The sequence below is a fragment of the Carassius carassius genome, chromosome 37 (genome assembly GCF_963082965.1).
Source record: "Carassius carassius chromosome 37, fCarCar2.1, whole genome shotgun sequence".
In the NCBI taxonomy this organism is placed as follows: domain Eukaryota; kingdom Metazoa; phylum Chordata; class Actinopteri; order Cypriniformes; family Cyprinidae; genus Carassius; species Carassius carassius.
Window position 1 is genome coordinate 23954121 of NC_081791.1, and position 16826 is coordinate 23970946.

The 16826-nt window shown below is 35.3% G+C and overlaps 3 protein-coding genes and 1 pseudogene across 3 annotated transcripts in view; 3 read left to right on the forward strand and 1 right to left on the reverse strand.

Moving 5' to 3' along the window:
- Nucleotides 1-448: 448 nt before the first annotated feature.
- LOC132117769 (ceramide-1-phosphate transfer protein) lies at nt 449-1575 on the forward strand. Its single transcript, XM_059527075.1, has 2 exons — nt 449-679; nt 984-1575. The coding sequence occupies exons 1-2, from the start codon at nt 567-569 to the stop codon at nt 1504-1506; spliced, it is 636 nt and encodes a 211-aa protein (XP_059383058.1). The 5' UTR covers nt 449-566; the 3' UTR covers nt 1507-1575.
- A 1835-nt stretch (nt 1576-3410) lies between these two features.
- On the forward strand, nt 3411-4094 carry LOC132117819 (UBX domain-containing protein 10-like; annotated as a pseudogene).
- A 1083-nt stretch (nt 4095-5177) lies between these two features.
- ddx19a (DEAD-box helicase 19a) lies at nt 5178-13165 on the reverse strand. Its single transcript, XM_059528309.1, has 12 exons — nt 12971-13165; nt 12426-12480; nt 11938-11970; nt 11537-11672; nt 10021-10113; nt 9630-9732; nt 8855-8969; nt 8594-8771; nt 7341-7578; nt 7097-7259; nt 6755-6946; nt 5178-6309 (listed from the first exon to the last, which is right to left on the reverse strand). The coding sequence occupies exons 1-12, from the start codon at nt 13025-13027 to the stop codon at nt 6248-6250; spliced, it is 1425 nt and encodes a 474-aa protein (XP_059384292.1). The 5' UTR covers nt 13028-13165; the 3' UTR covers nt 5178-6247.
- A 2778-nt stretch (nt 13166-15943) lies between these two features.
- Nucleotides 15944-16826, forward strand: part of vwa5b1 (von Willebrand factor A domain containing 5B1) — a 48597-nt gene continuing 47714 nt past the window's right edge. The window contains exon 1 of the mRNA XM_059528310.1: nt 15944-16215. The gene's annotated coding sequence lies outside the window, so the exon portion shown is untranslated. The remainder of the gene's footprint in view (nt 16216-16826) is intronic.

Here is a 16826-nt window from a genome sequence, read left to right on the forward strand (position 1 = left end):
TTATTTACAGTTTATTTTCAATTTAATGGGTAATACAGTATTTTATTATAATTATTATTCATGAGTAAATTACTACCAGGTCCACTAGTGAGGCAAACTAAAACAGACATGTCACGTGGTAACTGTTACTTTTCACAGCGCTGGTCGGCTTGGACCTATCATGCTCGTTTCTGATTTCTGGACTAGGAAACACGATTTTTAAAAATCATTTTCATTCAGATTCAGAATCGTATTTAAATTCCGTTATCAGATTCAAATCTGTAGAGTTTATATATTTTTAAAATATGATTCTTTTCGATGCATAATTGTCTCCAAAAAAGCAAACATCAGCGCATTAATCCCATTGGTTAAAATTTACTAAACAACTACAGAGGGCCAAAACCAAAGTCCAATCACATGGCAATTCTTGTCATGTGACACGAAAAAAATGATTTGATTGGTCTAACGTTGCTTGAAAAAAAATCCCGGAAGAGAATCAAAAGGAAAGCAAATTATTTACAGCGATATTATCCCAATGAAGAACACATAAGCTACTGAAAATTAATATATAGGATTTTTTCCCAGACATGGCAGATACATTCAGTCTTCAAAAGGTTCTGGAAGCATTCAGATCAAGTATGAGTGAGAATAAGGAGGTTTACATTAAATATTATATAGCAGGATGGCAAGAGCTGGTCTCGTGAGTACATGTTTTTATACTGTTTATATATTGTTTTTATACTATTTATATTATAGTCGTGGGATATTTAAAGAAGTGATGCCACAACTCGTGAAATATTAAGAACGTTTTATTTTATATTTAATTATTATTTAGAATTAATGAAAATGTAAATTTATATTGTAATTTAAAAGCTTTTAATGCTCAGCTGTAAAATGCATTGGTCAAAAAATTTAGAAAAGCCATCTGAGTATAAAGACTATGAGCAATAAAAAAATAAATAAAAAATGCAGTAATCTAAATCCCTATTTTTCCCCCCCATCAGCTTCATGAATAGTTTAGGGAACGTGTTTTCCTTCATCTCCAAGGATGTGGTCAGCAAAATCCAGATCCTAGAGAACTTCCTCTCAGGAGAAAACGGGTCCTATTATGTCACCATCCAGTCCATGGTGAAGTATGAGCTGGAGAATGACCTGGTGGACCTCACCAAAAGAGGCAGCCACCCAGAATCTGGCTGCCGCACTCTTCTGAGGCTCCATCGGGCTCTGCGCTGGCTGGAGCTGTTCCTGGAGAGACTGCGAACCAGCAGCGAGGACGGCAAGACCTCCGTCATGTGTTCTGATGCCTATAACGAGTCTCTGGCTCAGCACCACCCCTGGCTCATCCGGAAAGCTGTCGGCGTGGCGTTCTGTGTCCTTCCGGGGCGGGACACATTCTTTGATGTGATGAATGCGGGGGATCAAACGCAAGTGGTGGCTCTGTTGGGAGAGTCTTTGCCTCTCATTGCTGAAGTCTACCAGATCACAGAAGACTTGTATGCGAAGAACAACCTCCTGGAGTTGCCGTAGAGGGGGGCTGAGATGTATTTTAATCTTAACACTGATTAATACACAGTCCTTGTGGCACATCTACAAACATCAACTTATTTGTCTGGCTTTTTATAAACCAAACGAACATGCAATATGCCGATTTAATGCTCATTTTAAGCAATCAACTACACAACACCAAGTGGGCATTAAATGCTGGGTGTACTTCAGTATATTTGAGCTTAGGGAACAATATAATGCTATTTAAAGGCAAAGGACGTGCATGATACATATTTAAATTAGAATTTAAAAGTGAACTAATGTATATTTGAATATATAGCTCTTTTTTTGTGAGTGTTAATTATTCTATTGGAAATACTTTTACTTGAATTCATCTCGAATGTGTGTCATACATCTGCAGTTTTGTTGAAACTACAAAGCGGGATTTTGTATTGAATGTATAAATATTATGTAATTAAATAATTAAAAATAATTTTCTAAGGAATGTGTTTTTGTTAAGGTTGTTCTCATATTATATTTGAAATTAAAATAACACTGAGCAATAATTTTCAAGCTTTGCCTTGGGATGATGGTATTTACTTCTTTTAGTATTTAAAATTTCATTTACAGATTGACAAACCACATACTTTTAGCAAGCAATACAACGCTATTCAGTTATATTCAGTGTATATTTTTTGGTTATTATTTATTTCACGTTTCTTTCAAAGTTACTTTTTTTGGCCTTAAATTGCTAAAAGGTTTTTAGGAGATGTGAATATATCATATTAGTAAATATGCCACATGTATTCATGAGTAACGATATGAAATAACATTAAATCTGACCGTGATTAGTATAAACAACCTGAAAATAAATGAATAAATAAATTATAGCATTATATTGTACCACAAACAAGAAAAATAACCCCTTATGGTAATTAACCATGGTTTTACTACGAACAATAATAATAATAAAAAAAGAATTCATGGTTACTATAACTAAACCATGGTAACCAGAAATTTACCATGCTTACTGCACTTTTACTGTAATAAATCCATGGTAAATTTTCGTTATATTTTTGTAAGCACTGTTTAGTAGTTTGACCCACATTTCATAGTTAACGTTTTTAACATTTCATAATAATATATAATATATATAAAATCGCAGACCATAAACATTATAGCACTTCCGTTTCGGAAGCGTTGCCATGGAAACGTAAGTCGGGAAGTCGTGGCCTAGTGGTTCCTTCCTAACCCTAGGGTTGTGGGTTCGAATCTTGGTCCGGCAATACCACGACTTAGGTGCCCTTGAGCAAGGCATCGAACCCCCAACTGCTTTATCTCTTCAACAACGACTGAAAGAAGCAAAATAACTTAAAAGATAGGACACATTTGACATGTATTACGATAAGTTATTGAATATTTTATCAACTTTAACCTATAAATAGGATGGTAAATTTGAAGTTATTTGTAATGCATAAGCTTATTTATTTGGAAAATTGAGACTGACTAATGCATGCAAGTGTAAATGTAATAAATAATAATACTGAAGACTTCTATTCTATCTATCTATCTATCTATCTATCTATCTATCTATCTATCTATCTATCTATCTATCTATCTTTCTATCTATCTATCTATCTATCTATATCTATCTAATGCATTTTATCTACCAAATGTATATCTATCCATCTATCTATCTATCTATCTATCTATCTATCTATCTATCTATCTATTTATCTATCTATCTATCTATCTATCTATCTATCTATCTATTTATCTATCTATCTATCTATCTATCTATCTATCTATCTATCTATCTATCTATCTATCTATCTATCTATCTATCTATCTATCTATCTATCTATCTATCTATCTATCATCTGTGTGTCTGTCCCTCTCTCCATCTGTATCTTGTCGTCTGTCTGTCTGAACAGAGTTCCGTGTGTTCTTTAGGAAGGATGCATGTGAGCAGGCTCCAGTCATCTTAGGGACGCAGCAGACCCATGATGGCTTCCACTTCCAGTGTGGATCCACCTTCCCAATCCTCGTCACTTTCACCCCAACCTCCCTCCAGCCACCAAGACAAACAACAGGTTAAACCAGTGCCTTCAATCCCGACCCATTCTGAGACCCTGCAGTCGACCTAGTACAGAGATACTGACTGAAATCTTCGACAGACCCCCCAATGAGCCCATCTTTCTCAGCAAATACAGGGTTCTCCCTTCCATAGAGAAGAAAACAGATACTGACTGGACATTCGGTCAAGGTGACAGCAGCCGTAGGATATGTCAACACACTTCATGTGTCCACACAAAGGTCAGACCAGATGTGACGTCGGGAAGAGAGAGACGGGTCGAACTCCTCCAGAGGATCCAGGCCTGCTGCTCGCTATCAGGACTCTCTGTGGTCAGAGGTTCAAGTGTCATTTCCGGCCGGGAGACCAGCTCCAGGAGGTGCTATCGGCTGCAGAGTCTGAATTCAGAGAGAGGTTTGACAGTTGTGTGATTGAGGCTATGGATGTGCCACGAAGGACTTTTACAAACCTTACGATGACCTTGGCTCAGTGTGGCGTCCTGAACAAATTGGTTTTATGCATTTCCCAAGATGACAGCAACATGGATTTAACTTGAAACACTAATATTCAACTGTTTATGGACACTCAATATTACACAAAAGGCAAATATTATAGATTTTGTGTCTGATTAATATTTCAAATTATGATTCAAATTCCTCCAAATTCCAAGTTCTTGATAAGAGCAGATTTGGAGAGATTTAGCTTTACATCACTTGCTCACCAATGAATTCTTTGCAGTGAGTGGGTGCCGTCAGAATGAGAGTCCAAACAGCTGATAAAAAGATCACAATAATTAAGTAATCAACACACTGCTTCTGGAGAAAATACCAGTCCATAATTCATAATAACACGTCCTCCAGTGTTCTCGCCTGTAAATGATGCTTGATCTGTGCTTATTTCTTTCCTGATTCTTACAAGATTTTTTTTTTCTTACAAAGTTTTTCACTTCATAAGATGTTAATTGATGGACTGGAGTGGTGTGGATTACTTATGGTGTGTGAATTATGTTTTTACCATCTGTTTAGACTCTCATTCTGACGGCACCCATCACTGCAGAGGATCCATTTGTGAGTAAAAAGTGATGTAATGCTAAATTTCTTCTCCACCTTGGATGGTGGCCTATGGGTTAGTCAATTTTCAGCAAATTTTCACTTTTGAGTAAACAACTACTATGAGGTAAAACTATAATCAACATCTTGCTTGACAAAACAAATTAAGATCACTAAAAAAAGAAATCTGTCAAGAACCAGTTTGGGTCATAAACAATGGGAAGAGTTACGACAGACATCTAGATAAAATATATGATATATTACAGATAAAAAAGTTTTACATTTTGCTTAGAGAAAGTGATCATTAAGTGTTTTTAGGACCATTGAGAAGTTTTTGCTTTGACATTAATTTATTTTTATAAATTATAGTTCTTACAAACTTTGATTTCCACAAAAAAGAATCCAAAAAGTTTTTTTCCCCTTTATGCAACTTTTTTTGTCTTTTGATTCAAGACTGGATGATAGATGCATCTCTACAACCTATAATAAAGGTGTTGTCTTTTGCACTGTGGATGTAGGGAGTTGGAGACAAAAAAAGCAACAATGAAAAAAGTATAATTCTTGCAAACACATAAAAATGATTGATATCCCCAACTGGTAGTTTTATTATTATAAGAATATATAGGAAACAACTATAAAACCCTAAATGCAGCAATGTACAAAAAAATGAAACTGAAATGCTGCAGCTACATGTAATCACAAATGGGTTTCAGTCAAACAAGGTGCCTTAATTAAAGCAGCAAAAATGTAAACAAACTAAAATAATTCAGCATTTCGCAAACAGCAGTAGAGCAGCTATTCCTAACAATATAGCTACAATACAACATCACTCCTCAGTAGCCTTTTATACTTTGTAAAAGTAACGCATTTCCTGCAACGGAAAAGAACATCCGAGCAAATAATTCAGTTCAACTAAAATTTTAACTAGTATGTGGTCTTTCCGAACAGAACAAAAACTCTTTTTCAAAAAGCTTAAATGCTTTTTGCAGTTCAAGTACAATGGCATTGCTACATATCAAAACAATGCTCTATTGTCATTTTCATAATAATTCTCATTATAAAATATCTTTTATTCTAAAGTTCTCTTGTCTTGAGGAATGTTAGTGTTTTGAGTTGGTCTCAAGAGACTGTGTCATTTGTGCACCTTATTATAATTTTGTACCAATCAGTAGGCATGTAAACCGTATTTATCAGATTCTCTTCCTAACTTTTATCTTATTAGATACTATGATGGAATAAATACTGAGTCTGTTATAATTCTATTCACACGCAAGACCAAAAGTAGTCCACTTACTTCACAGCGCAGCCCTATGCAAGGTATGCTTCATTAGTCAAATAGATAACAGAAAAAATGCCTATGTAAAACTCTCCCCTGTAAACAAGATTAAATGTAGGAATTAGTACGGCAATTCACTTCAAAATCGAAACAAACTTTGTCAAACGCAAACCGATTCAAAAAGTCCTGTAATGGCTAGAAGCATAGAATCAAAACTATTTGGCATTAAGCTTGAGTTAAAGCATATTCTCCTAAATATGAGTTGATAATGTATGTAAACATCTGTCTTTGTAATGCAGATTATTCAAGCATCAAATCTGACAAGGTAACAGCAGAACTGATTTTTATGAAAATGATGTAGAGTGCATTTCGCTCTTCATCACTTCAGTTGGCGATTTTTTCAATTTCATCCAGATCATCTGTGTCCAGCCTCCCAATTTTCTTATCTGTTGGATAAAACAAATAAGTAAATTAATACATTTAAGAAGCTCATTTTATAATTATTTATTATTTTTGTAATTTACATACATTAATATTCTTTAAATAATTATTACAAATATTCTACAATAATTTATAATGTATATATATATACACACATGGGCCACAATTATCTAAAAAAAATGCGTGGGAGCGGAGCTAATATGTTTCTATAGTACTTGACCAAGTGAATGGGAAAATAAAACCACAATTTTTGAGCATCGTGAGGGTTTGAAAAGCACTCTACAGTATGGTGATATAGACCCATATGTACAGGGAGAGAAAGATCTATGATTAATCAAAATATTCAATAATAACTATAAGATTAAAAAAAATGAATAGATAGTTTTTCATACAGACATACTATTACATACTACAGGTGAACTATTGAGATAAACTAATGGAAACACTTACTAAAATGCCTCTCATATGTCTTGAGAATCTCCATGCTGTGCTGACTGTCCACCATGTTGACAGCGAGTCCTCTCTTACCAAAACGTCCTGTTCTGCCGATCCGGTGGAGGTACGTTTCATTGTCTGGATTGCCATCTTTGTCCAGAGGGAGATCAAAGTTGATCACCACTGACACTTGTTCAACATCAATACCTTGTGGATGGAAAGCTTGATTACTGAAGATTGCAGAATTTACACACAGATGAGAAAGGACCAAATACTCCAACCTTTGGTTAAAATAGAAACTCTATATTCTCTCAAGGCTGTAGAAATGCATCTTATTAGATGCAATGGTGTACTTGCCTCTTGCACAGACATTAGTAGTGATGAGAACTTTCTCCTTGCCATCTCTGAAACGTTCAATAACTGCAGCTCTCTGCTCGACTACCATTTCCCCACTGAGCAGCGCCACCTGATGGCCTTCCTTAGACAGCTGGCCGGCGAGCCAGTTGGCTGTTTTCCGAGTCTGAGAAAAGATGACAATATGGGATGATTAAATGAAAGAAACGCAAACTCACAAATATCAACCAGAGGCAAACAGACTCACATGACAGAAGATCATAGCTTGTGCGATAGTGATCGCTCCGTAGATGTTACAGAGTGCGTTGAACTTGTCCTCCTTGCTGTTGCAGAGCACGTAGTACTGCTTGATAGTGTCCAGGGTCTCCTCTTCTCGCTTAAGCTTGATGATGTTGGGATCTGGCACGACCCGCTCGGCAAACTTCCACACAGAGTCCTCAAAGGTGGCAGAGAAAAGTAACATCTGACAGCCTTTGGGCAGCATTCTTCCAGTGATGGGAAATAGAAACCATTTATACTTTATCTCGTGCTAAACCTATTTATTTCTTTTTAAAAATAAATGTCAATGCACAAAAAGCCACAGACATCATTCTGAAGGACAATGTGTTAGTTTTTTGTGAAAATATGCAAAACTATCAGAGGAAAATAAGGATATATCAATTATTGTAATCTTTGTGTTCAAATTAAATTAAATTAATTAAAAAATAATATCCAGTTGTTTACAAAACAAAATATGTTCTTTACACCCTGAAAACACAGAAGCCTACACAGAATCATTTACATTTTTTTTTCAATGCTATAAATTTTTTTGTTCTTTTATACTATAATATAATCCTTTAATCATGATTTTTCTTTAAAAAAAACTTTTGTATTTTTCAAGAATTTTAGTATTAGAACAATTTTATTTATTTATTTTTAAATCTGAAAATCACGTTAATCTTTGAAGAGTTTTTATGTCACTGTACATTTCTGCCAAGGAGTAATTTTTTTTATTGTGATTGCTTTTTCGCTCACAATTCAGACTTTTTTCACCTCATAATTCATAAATGTGAGATACAAACTCAAGATACTGTATGAACTCAGAATTTTAAAAAAGAAACTTAGAATTTTATTTCTTGCAATTCTGACTTTATAATGATGGTTTTTCCCCCTCTGAATTCTGATCTCGCAACAAAATGGCAAATTGTTTTTTTTTTTTTTTTTTTAAAGCTGCCCCACTACTTATTTTTTTTACTTAATAATATGAATATTATAAATAATGAATTATTTTTTTAAACAATTATTTCTTACATTAATATATATATATATATATATATATATATAATAATTATATATCCACAAGGTAGGGCAACAAAATAAAATTGGTGTTTTCAAATCTCAGTATATATGAAATCTATTTTTAATTTAAGATCCAGATACAAAAATTGTTTTCATTATACAGTAGATCAAAATCATAACAGATCATATAATCAGCAGCCTGTCTTATAGGGCTGAGTTCACCTCTGAATGCGGATGCTCTGGTCCTGGTGTCCCTGTGTGGCGATCATCACATCGGCCTCGTCCAGAACAAACACTTTGATCTTTTTGGGGTCCATGAGCTTCAGCTTAACGCACCAGTCTAGAACCGTCCCAGGTGTGCCGATGACGATCTGCTCCTTGATCTTAACGCCACGCTCCACTGGCAGAGGGCACAGGAGCCATCACGCATTTAAATCTGCTTTACACATCACACGATTCTGAGGCTTCATTTTAACCACTTACTTTTATGTCCTCGAACAGCATATGCCAGTTTGACTTCTGGATAAAACGTGCCCATCTGCTCAATGACTTTCCCTGTCTGCAGAGCGAGCTCATATGTGGGAGAAATGCACAAACACTGCAGGACAGACCCAGATTGGACACCAATGTATTAACAGCATTTACATTATAGTTCACACTGAAATGACCCTTGTGACTTTAATGATTACTGAGTAAATGGCAGAAAAAGTTTTTTTTTTTTTTTAAACAAAAACTATTAACTATCTATGGAAGCCACAAAGAAGGAATTTAATTAATTTCTAAATTATTTTGCAGGTCAGAATTGTGATATATAAACTCAGAATTCTTTTTTCCCCCTCAAAATTAAAATTTTCCCCCTCTAAATTCTGAGTTGACATTTTGTAATTCTGCCAAGGAATTAATAAAGGTAACTATGACTCTTTATCTTACAATTTGAACTGTTTTCCTCACAATTCTGAGAAATAAAGATTCTGAGATATGAACTCTATTGTAAGGAAAAAAACTAATAGATATTAAACTAACAGATATGGCTATACTTTCCCCAGTTTATTAAACACAGTACATTAAGGCAGTTCTTTACTGCTTCAATTCTGAAATGTTATGTTTAAATATGCAAATGTTTCATTATGTAATGAACCTAAAATCTAAAAATTGACCAGTGTCTGAAAAAAAAACCCCCAAAGGTTTTACCTGCAGCATCTTGTCTCTAGTCAGAATGAAAGGGAACATAAGAGTGAATCTCAGTTTTCAAACTTACCTGAGGCCATTTTAAGCCTGGGTCCACATGACTGAGCATGGCCAGCACGAAGGCAGCTGTTTTACCAGTGCCAGACTGAGACTGAGCGATCAGATTCTGAGGTCTGGGAGTGAAGGAAACACATTAGAGTCAGGGAAACATACGAGTCTATTAAAACTCAATTCACACGTATACCCAGATATTTCACATAAACTTTTTGATAGTCCAATTCTATTAATCAAACATTCAATCTGTGTGCTTTTAGTTAAAATAAAACCATAATAATTCTAGTTGCATATATCAATGGTTTTGAGCCCATATTGGATTATAGTGATATTCACTTTTTGCTCCTAACCTATAATATGAACTCTATATTAAATTAAAATAAAATTGACAAAATATGTGGACTTACGGTTCGGCGAGCATCATGGGAAGGGCATTCTCTTGGATTTTAGAAGGTCTGTTGAAGCCCATTTCATAGACGCCTTTGAGCAACTGTGGTTTCCTAAGTTACACAAATTAAAACGAATAAAATTTACTTATGCATGCTGTCTGAGAGCTGTCAAAGCTTCCATATATATTGCATGCTCTTTTTTTATATTAATTTCTCCCATATATTGAACAGATTGTTAGCAGTAATCGTTCTGAATGTTAGGAATGTAAAATACAGTTCACAGGTTTGGGGTCGACACAAGATACAAATAAAGCTGCATTATTATTACAATTTAAAATAAATTTTCTTTATAGAAGTTTTCTATTTGAATACATTTTAAAAATGCCATTTATTCTTGCGATGCAAAGATGGATTTTCAGTAGTGGTCAACCGATATATTGCCAAGGCTGATATATCGGCTGATATTTTTCAAATATTGGCATTGGCCAATAAGTTCTTCTGTTTGGCCGATGTGTTCGAGGTGACTTTTATTTTGACAGCGCTGAGAGCGGCAGCCCCCGAGCGCACAGTGCTCACACGCTCTCTCGTTTGTTGTCGTCATTAACAGTTCTGTCTAATACATATAGAAATCTGTCTAATAATTAGATAGAACAGTTAAATAAAGGAATTAATGTATACAGAAAGTATTATAACGATTGCTTTTATATTAGGCCTATTAGTAATAGAAAGGCAAACATTTTTATATCAATTTATATACAATTTATAAACAATTTATATAATTTAAACAATCTTTGAATGCTTAATGAACATTTAATTTTACAAACCTTGCAAACTTAGTCGAATCCAGCTGTGAGATCTTGTGAAGTGTGTATCCAGCATGATTGCATGTTCTCTGTGTGACGGTCAGTCCGTGTGAATTGAATGCATTAAACATTAAACTCGTGATATCAAATTATGCTGCGCTTAATGCATTTGCCCACTGTCATATTCATGTCACTTTCACTGTGTGCTGTATGTAAAATGAGGGTTAACCTGGCTTTATTTTAAAAATATGAGTCCTAGTGCACACAAACTTCCCAGAATACTGAGTGCCTTGTTGGTTACAGTGTTTACTTTCTTTTTAATTACATTTTTATTAAATATTGTTTCTTTTACACATTTATTTTTTAATCCATTGTCAAATTATTTCAAATTTCTTAAATAATAATAATAATTAAAAAATTATATCGGCTTTATATCGGCTCCCTTGCTTTCCAAGATATCGGCATCGGCTGTCAAAAAAAAAAAAAAAAAAAAAACAACAACACATATCGGTCGACCACTTATTTTCAGCATCATTACTCCAGTCTTCAGTGTCACATGATTCTTCAGAAATCATTCTAATATTTTGCTGCAATCTACTTTTTGTTTAATATAAACATTTAAAATAGATGTGCTGCTTAATATTTTTGTTAAAAATTGCCCTCAGATCTCTGAATGGTTGTGTAAATTCACAGATTCTTTTCCTCAGATATCACTGTTTTAAAGCACTCACAGTCTCAGCTCCTCGAAGGTCTTGACTGAATAAAGTGGTGAGTTTGGGTCCCTCTGAAGAACCTCCACTTGGTTTGTGTTGTTGACTACATTGCTTCTGATCAGCTTGTTTAGGAGAGACTGTGTGGCTCTGTCCTCTAAATAGTAGATTAGGAAAGAAACAGGCTACTATGATGGTCTTTTACAGTAAATCCATAAAGCTTAGGTGTCATTTGAATAAGTAACTTAAGATGTAACCACACACTTTTTTAACTACTTAAGTACTTACAGCAGCTTAAGAATCAGAATCACTCACAAAAATCTGTTGTGCTAAACTCTAAAAAAATGCATTACGCAAATAAATGAACTTTATATTTTGGTTCTATGTTGACTCTAAATGCAAACTGCAGTTTAAAAATGAACCTTTTTCCTCTTCGTCGGATTTGTCGCCATCATCTACGGTACAGGAGAGAAAAAATAGATGATCAGAAAATGCTAAGAAATATTTTCATGCAATTATTGTTAATGGTTATGTTTTGTCAAAACAAATAGTAGTTAAAATAATAGTGCACACACAAAAACGGTAATTTATTCACTTTCGTGTCACCTCAGATATGTATGACTTTGTTCAGTAGATGAACAAAAAGGGAGAATTTCAGAAAAGGACTGATGTTTCTTCCATCAAGAACCAGATGATAGCAAGGTTATTATCATGACGTGATTCGGGGCTGTTCCTCAAAAATATTGCATGACTTGAAAGGATTAGAATAATAGTGCACACTTATAATGATTTTTTTTTTAGTTTCTCCTTTTGTGTTACACAGAAGTCATACAAGTCTGGAACAACACGAACAAGTAAATTATGAGTGAACTATGCTTTAATGCAATATAATAATGCAAAACATGACTACCATCAGTCTGATGTAAATTTACATCTCCCGCTTCCATAATCCGCAAGTTCCCAATCTGTTTTCAAACAAGAGGATTTACCGATTTAATACATTTGAATTCACTGCACAGAGTCAATATCTAATAATTAACATTCACAATTTATGCGTCAATAACCTCTTAAACGGATTAAACAAAAGTCGATGATGATATAAACGAAGCAGATATGTTTGCTGCTAGTCATTCAAGTCCCTTATTGCTAATTATACAAACACACACTAAATTAGCTTTCAAACTAAAACTACGCACGTTAACAGTTAAACTGCTAGATTTAAAATCACATACAGGCAGTGTCTCAAAATTTAAATAAAAACTATATTGATGGCCAAAATCTTGTTTGGACATTTCAAACACGCCTGTGACACGCAGAAATGCTGTCTAGGTAAGTCAGTTACCATAGGCAGCTCACTAGGATTTTGAGACGCAGCCAGCGCCTGACTCAACGCTGCTAACGTTAGTCCGCTAATCCATTAACGTTACAACACAATTAAATCGTATTTTCACTCACAGTCTTGGTTGTAGACTCTTGTTCGTCCACAGCTAGAGCCCACGAGTCGGTTGCCATTGCTTCAGTGGAAGATATTTGAACTATTAGGCGGACTTGATAAGTTTTCAGATAGGCTTCACTTCACTCAACTCGGTTAGTTTCGCGAGAACGCGCACACTGACAGCGCGCGCACTGAACGCTGTCCGACCGGAAGTTAGCACAGGTCACTCAGTTCCAGTCAAAAGACTAATTACAAAAGTGACTTTGATTCTAGTTTACTATTCATTGCAAGCATTTTCCTGTGTAAGTATCTGGGTTTTAGTTCAAACCAATTAAATGATACAGTAAGTTAGTATATATGGAAGCGTATGGGTAGCAATATTCAATTTGGGATGTAATATGCAAAATACAATGCAATATGTAAAATGACAATGCATTTCTGTATTTACATTTTCCAATACATTTGTGCAACGTTTGGTGAAAAATGAAAATGAAAATTAAATTACATAATTTTCATTTGCCATTCCATACACCAGTTTTAATATGTAAAATGAAAACTAATTTTAACGCTTTATAAGTTGCAAAATTAAAATGAAAATGTATTACAGAAATGATTAGATATGTATAACATGTTCAAGCAAAAACTGTGGCAAAATTATCATTTAAATGCTATTTTTCTTAAATGCATTAACACTCACAGTCAAGACACTTACGATTGCATTTTCATTCAGTGTCCCGCAATGAATGTAGCAAAATGTGCACATTGAAAATGCATTCCGAGCCGATCACGTGTACGCCCCCTCCCGCCATGTCAATCACTGCGTAAACAAGGCGGGGCTTGCAGAAGGTCAGAGACTCAAATCTCAAAAAGAGGATTCAAGTGAGAGAAAACCACGCTCACTGTTAATTAGCATAATATTTTAATCAGATGTAGCTGGGCACATAATTCGTGCTGCTGAGACCTGCAAATTATTTCTAGGTTGTAGTATTGTATGAATATTGTCCCACTGATAAATACAGTGCAAATAGTTCTGTCTCTTTGGATAAAAGTGAAGTGGAAATAAAAATCAATAATAGACTGAACAGTTCCATGTCTGTAACATTTACCACTCTCATCTTTTAAGTCATAAGGCACTAGGTATGTGTGTGTGACATTAATAAATAATTGTAAAAATTAATATAGTTACATTTCTGAAATAAAAATAGTAAAATTAGCTCTGTGCTGCTCAGTGCTCCTGTAGCCTACCCCAGAGCGCCCTCTCACGGCTGGAGACGGTAATGTTTTCTCTTGGTTTCTGAATAAATACGACTTAATAGTCGAGTGCGACTTATATATGTTTTTTACCTCGTCATGACGTATTTTTGGACTGATGCAACTTGTACCAAAAAATACGGGTAACATTATTATTATTTATTATGAGAGTAATTGACACAGACTTTAATGTTTCACCAAATTCAGCTCAGATCTTCAGACTCGTCTGACTCGTGTTGCTGTATAACTGGCCAGACTTACCTTCCCAAAAATCCTATTTAATTTTATTTCATAAATTGAACTATATGTATTTTCACTTCACTGTTATCCAAGGAGACAGAACTATTTGCACATGGAAGGCACAGTGTACATAATGACACAATCTGTTTTGGCTACACATTTCTTGATAGTTCCCTTTATACTTGAATACCTTCATTATCATCATATAGGAAACCATAGTTGATGTAACCATGGTAATAAAGAGACATGCCTGTGGTTACTATGCTCTTGCTAGAAATACCAAAGTTAGGTTATGGTCATCGTGTAAGAATAATGATAACAGAATTGTCCATTAAAATCTTTTAAATCTTTTTCTGATCTATTTTAATCCCAGTATACAGATTTTATTGATGCCTTAACCTAATGTTGCACTATTTAGAAGCCATGCTCTTTTTGTACATTTATTAATTTAGAATATGCTTTTATCCAAAACCATTGATTAATACAACAATGGGATTTATCCTGTTTGGACCATGCTTGTTTTCTAAAAAAAACAAAAAACAAAACAAAAGAATACTTTAACCGACAACTCAGTGTTAAGAATGATTTATTAAAATGTGCTCAGGCCATTTTTCTGTCATGCAATCTTGCATTTGTCTCAAAAGTCATTATGCATTATGGTTTTATTTATTTTTGCCTGAAATTCAGATTTCCATCGTAATTGTGGGTCAAATGTAAATTTACAAAGAATCTTTAGTTAACAAGATTGTGTAGCTGATGATATCCATTCATAGCTTTCGGAAGTTGGATTTGAGATATTTTCTTCTTTATTGCAGATGAAATAATCAGCAGTCACTGCAGCCCTCAGTAAATCCCAGCAGATGAGATAAGAGACATTCACATTGAGTGAGTGAGCAAGAGAGGGAGATACAATAAATAGCACATGTTAATTTAATTGAGAAACAGAAGCTGAGGTTTAAGCCAAGGCAGCACATCACTAAACACACACACACACACACACACACACACACACACACACACACACACACACACACACACACGTTCTTCAACCAACCTGTTGTCTTTTAAAAAAGCTCTGGATGCTCCACATTGATTGTCATGGTTACATCCTCCGCAAAAGCAGATTAATCACATGCACCACAGCCACAACATTAATTCAGAAAAAATTAAATACAACAGTCACTGTCATATTGAAGTCAAGATAGTGAGCTTAGCAGTCACTGGAGGGAAAAACATGAATGATTGGAAGACAAAAGTGTCGGATAACGTGACAGAAAAGGATGTGAGACCAAAATCTCAAACTGGATCCTTTGCATGATCTATGATCTCCTCCCTCCCCTCGTTTCCCCCATGCATGGTGTTGCATTTCAGCCAGTGGCACCCCTGGCTATCAAATAGGATGCATGAATGGGCTCTCGTCACTGATTACGAAGAGACAGAGAGGTGGGTGGTACAGATGCTGAGGGGAGAATCGAGCGTTGGCGGGGGGCTGGCGGGGTTCATGTTCATGTGCTGCACAGGAAAAGCACTCGTTTCCAGCTCTGAGCTTCATAACCACATGTTAATGTGCTGATTGACTGCGTAAACGTTCCTCCAGCTGCTTCTGTATCTGTCCATCTCTCTCTCTCCCTACCTCCCTCACGTCCTCTGTTCTGCTCAGTTGTTGTGTCCTTCTCCAAGAGGCAGAGAGCTTTTTCGGAGTTGCAGGCTGATGTTATTTTGAACCTCACTAATTCAGACGCCGAGAGAGAATTGCGAGCGCTGCAGATGTGAGGTAAGAGATTTCTGCTTTGAGCAAAGTGCGTGAGAAACTAAAGTCAAAGGACTGAGATTTTGTATGTTGTTTTAGATTCAAGGTGAAATCGGGAAGTGTTCCCAAAGCACTAAAGAGGGATTTCATTAGCTCGCGGCCGCATGTGATGCATCTGTAGTTTGCTGGAGATGCGGGATCAACAGGTGGTTGTTTCTGTGCCGTGTCTCTGTGTTTCTGTGTGTGTGGTGGCAGCCGTGGACTGCGTGGAGTGGGTGATTTGGCTGTTTCTTTGGGAGTGATTCACACTCCGCTGCTCCTGGGAGAGGATGAATGGGAGGCAGGGGTTGATTATTTTCTGTCACTTTGGGTTCTTCTGATTTGGGTCCTCTAGAATAGAACATGGAAGAAAGCTAAAATTATGTTTTATTTCATGCTGAAGACAAAAAAAATCATATTGTTATTAAGAATGAAATTGATTTTGACCTTTACCTGCTCTGCTAGAGTCATTTAAAAAGCTTCATTTATGTTTAGTTTTTTATATTATTGATTACCTGCATGATTCAGAATCTGTTATAAATGTTTCTTTAGCAGCATATCAGCATATTACAAAAACTGCATTTTAACATGTAGAA

Bases quoted from the DNA above. Each gene is read 5' to 3' on its own strand.
- LOC132117769 (XM_059527075.1), top strand. From the start codon at position 567: ATGGCAGATACATTCAGTCTTCAAAAGGTTCTGGAAGCATTCAGATCA. The intron at 680-983 runs GTGAGTACATGT...CCCCCCCATCAG, and splicing joins GGATGGCAAGAGCTGGTCTC to CTTCATGAATAGTTTAGGGA.
- ddx19a (XM_059528309.1), bottom strand. From the start codon at position 13,027: ATGGCAACCGACTCGTGGGCTCTAGCTGTGGACGAACAAGAGTCTACA. The intron at 11,673-11,937 runs GTTCATTTTTAA...TCTACTATTTAG, and splicing joins ATCCGACGAAGAGGAAAAAG to AGGACAGAGCCACACAGTCT. The intron at 7,579-8,593 runs GTGAACTCAGCC...CATCACTGGAAG, and splicing joins CAGAGCATCCGCATTCAGAG to AATGCTGCCCAAAGGCTGTC.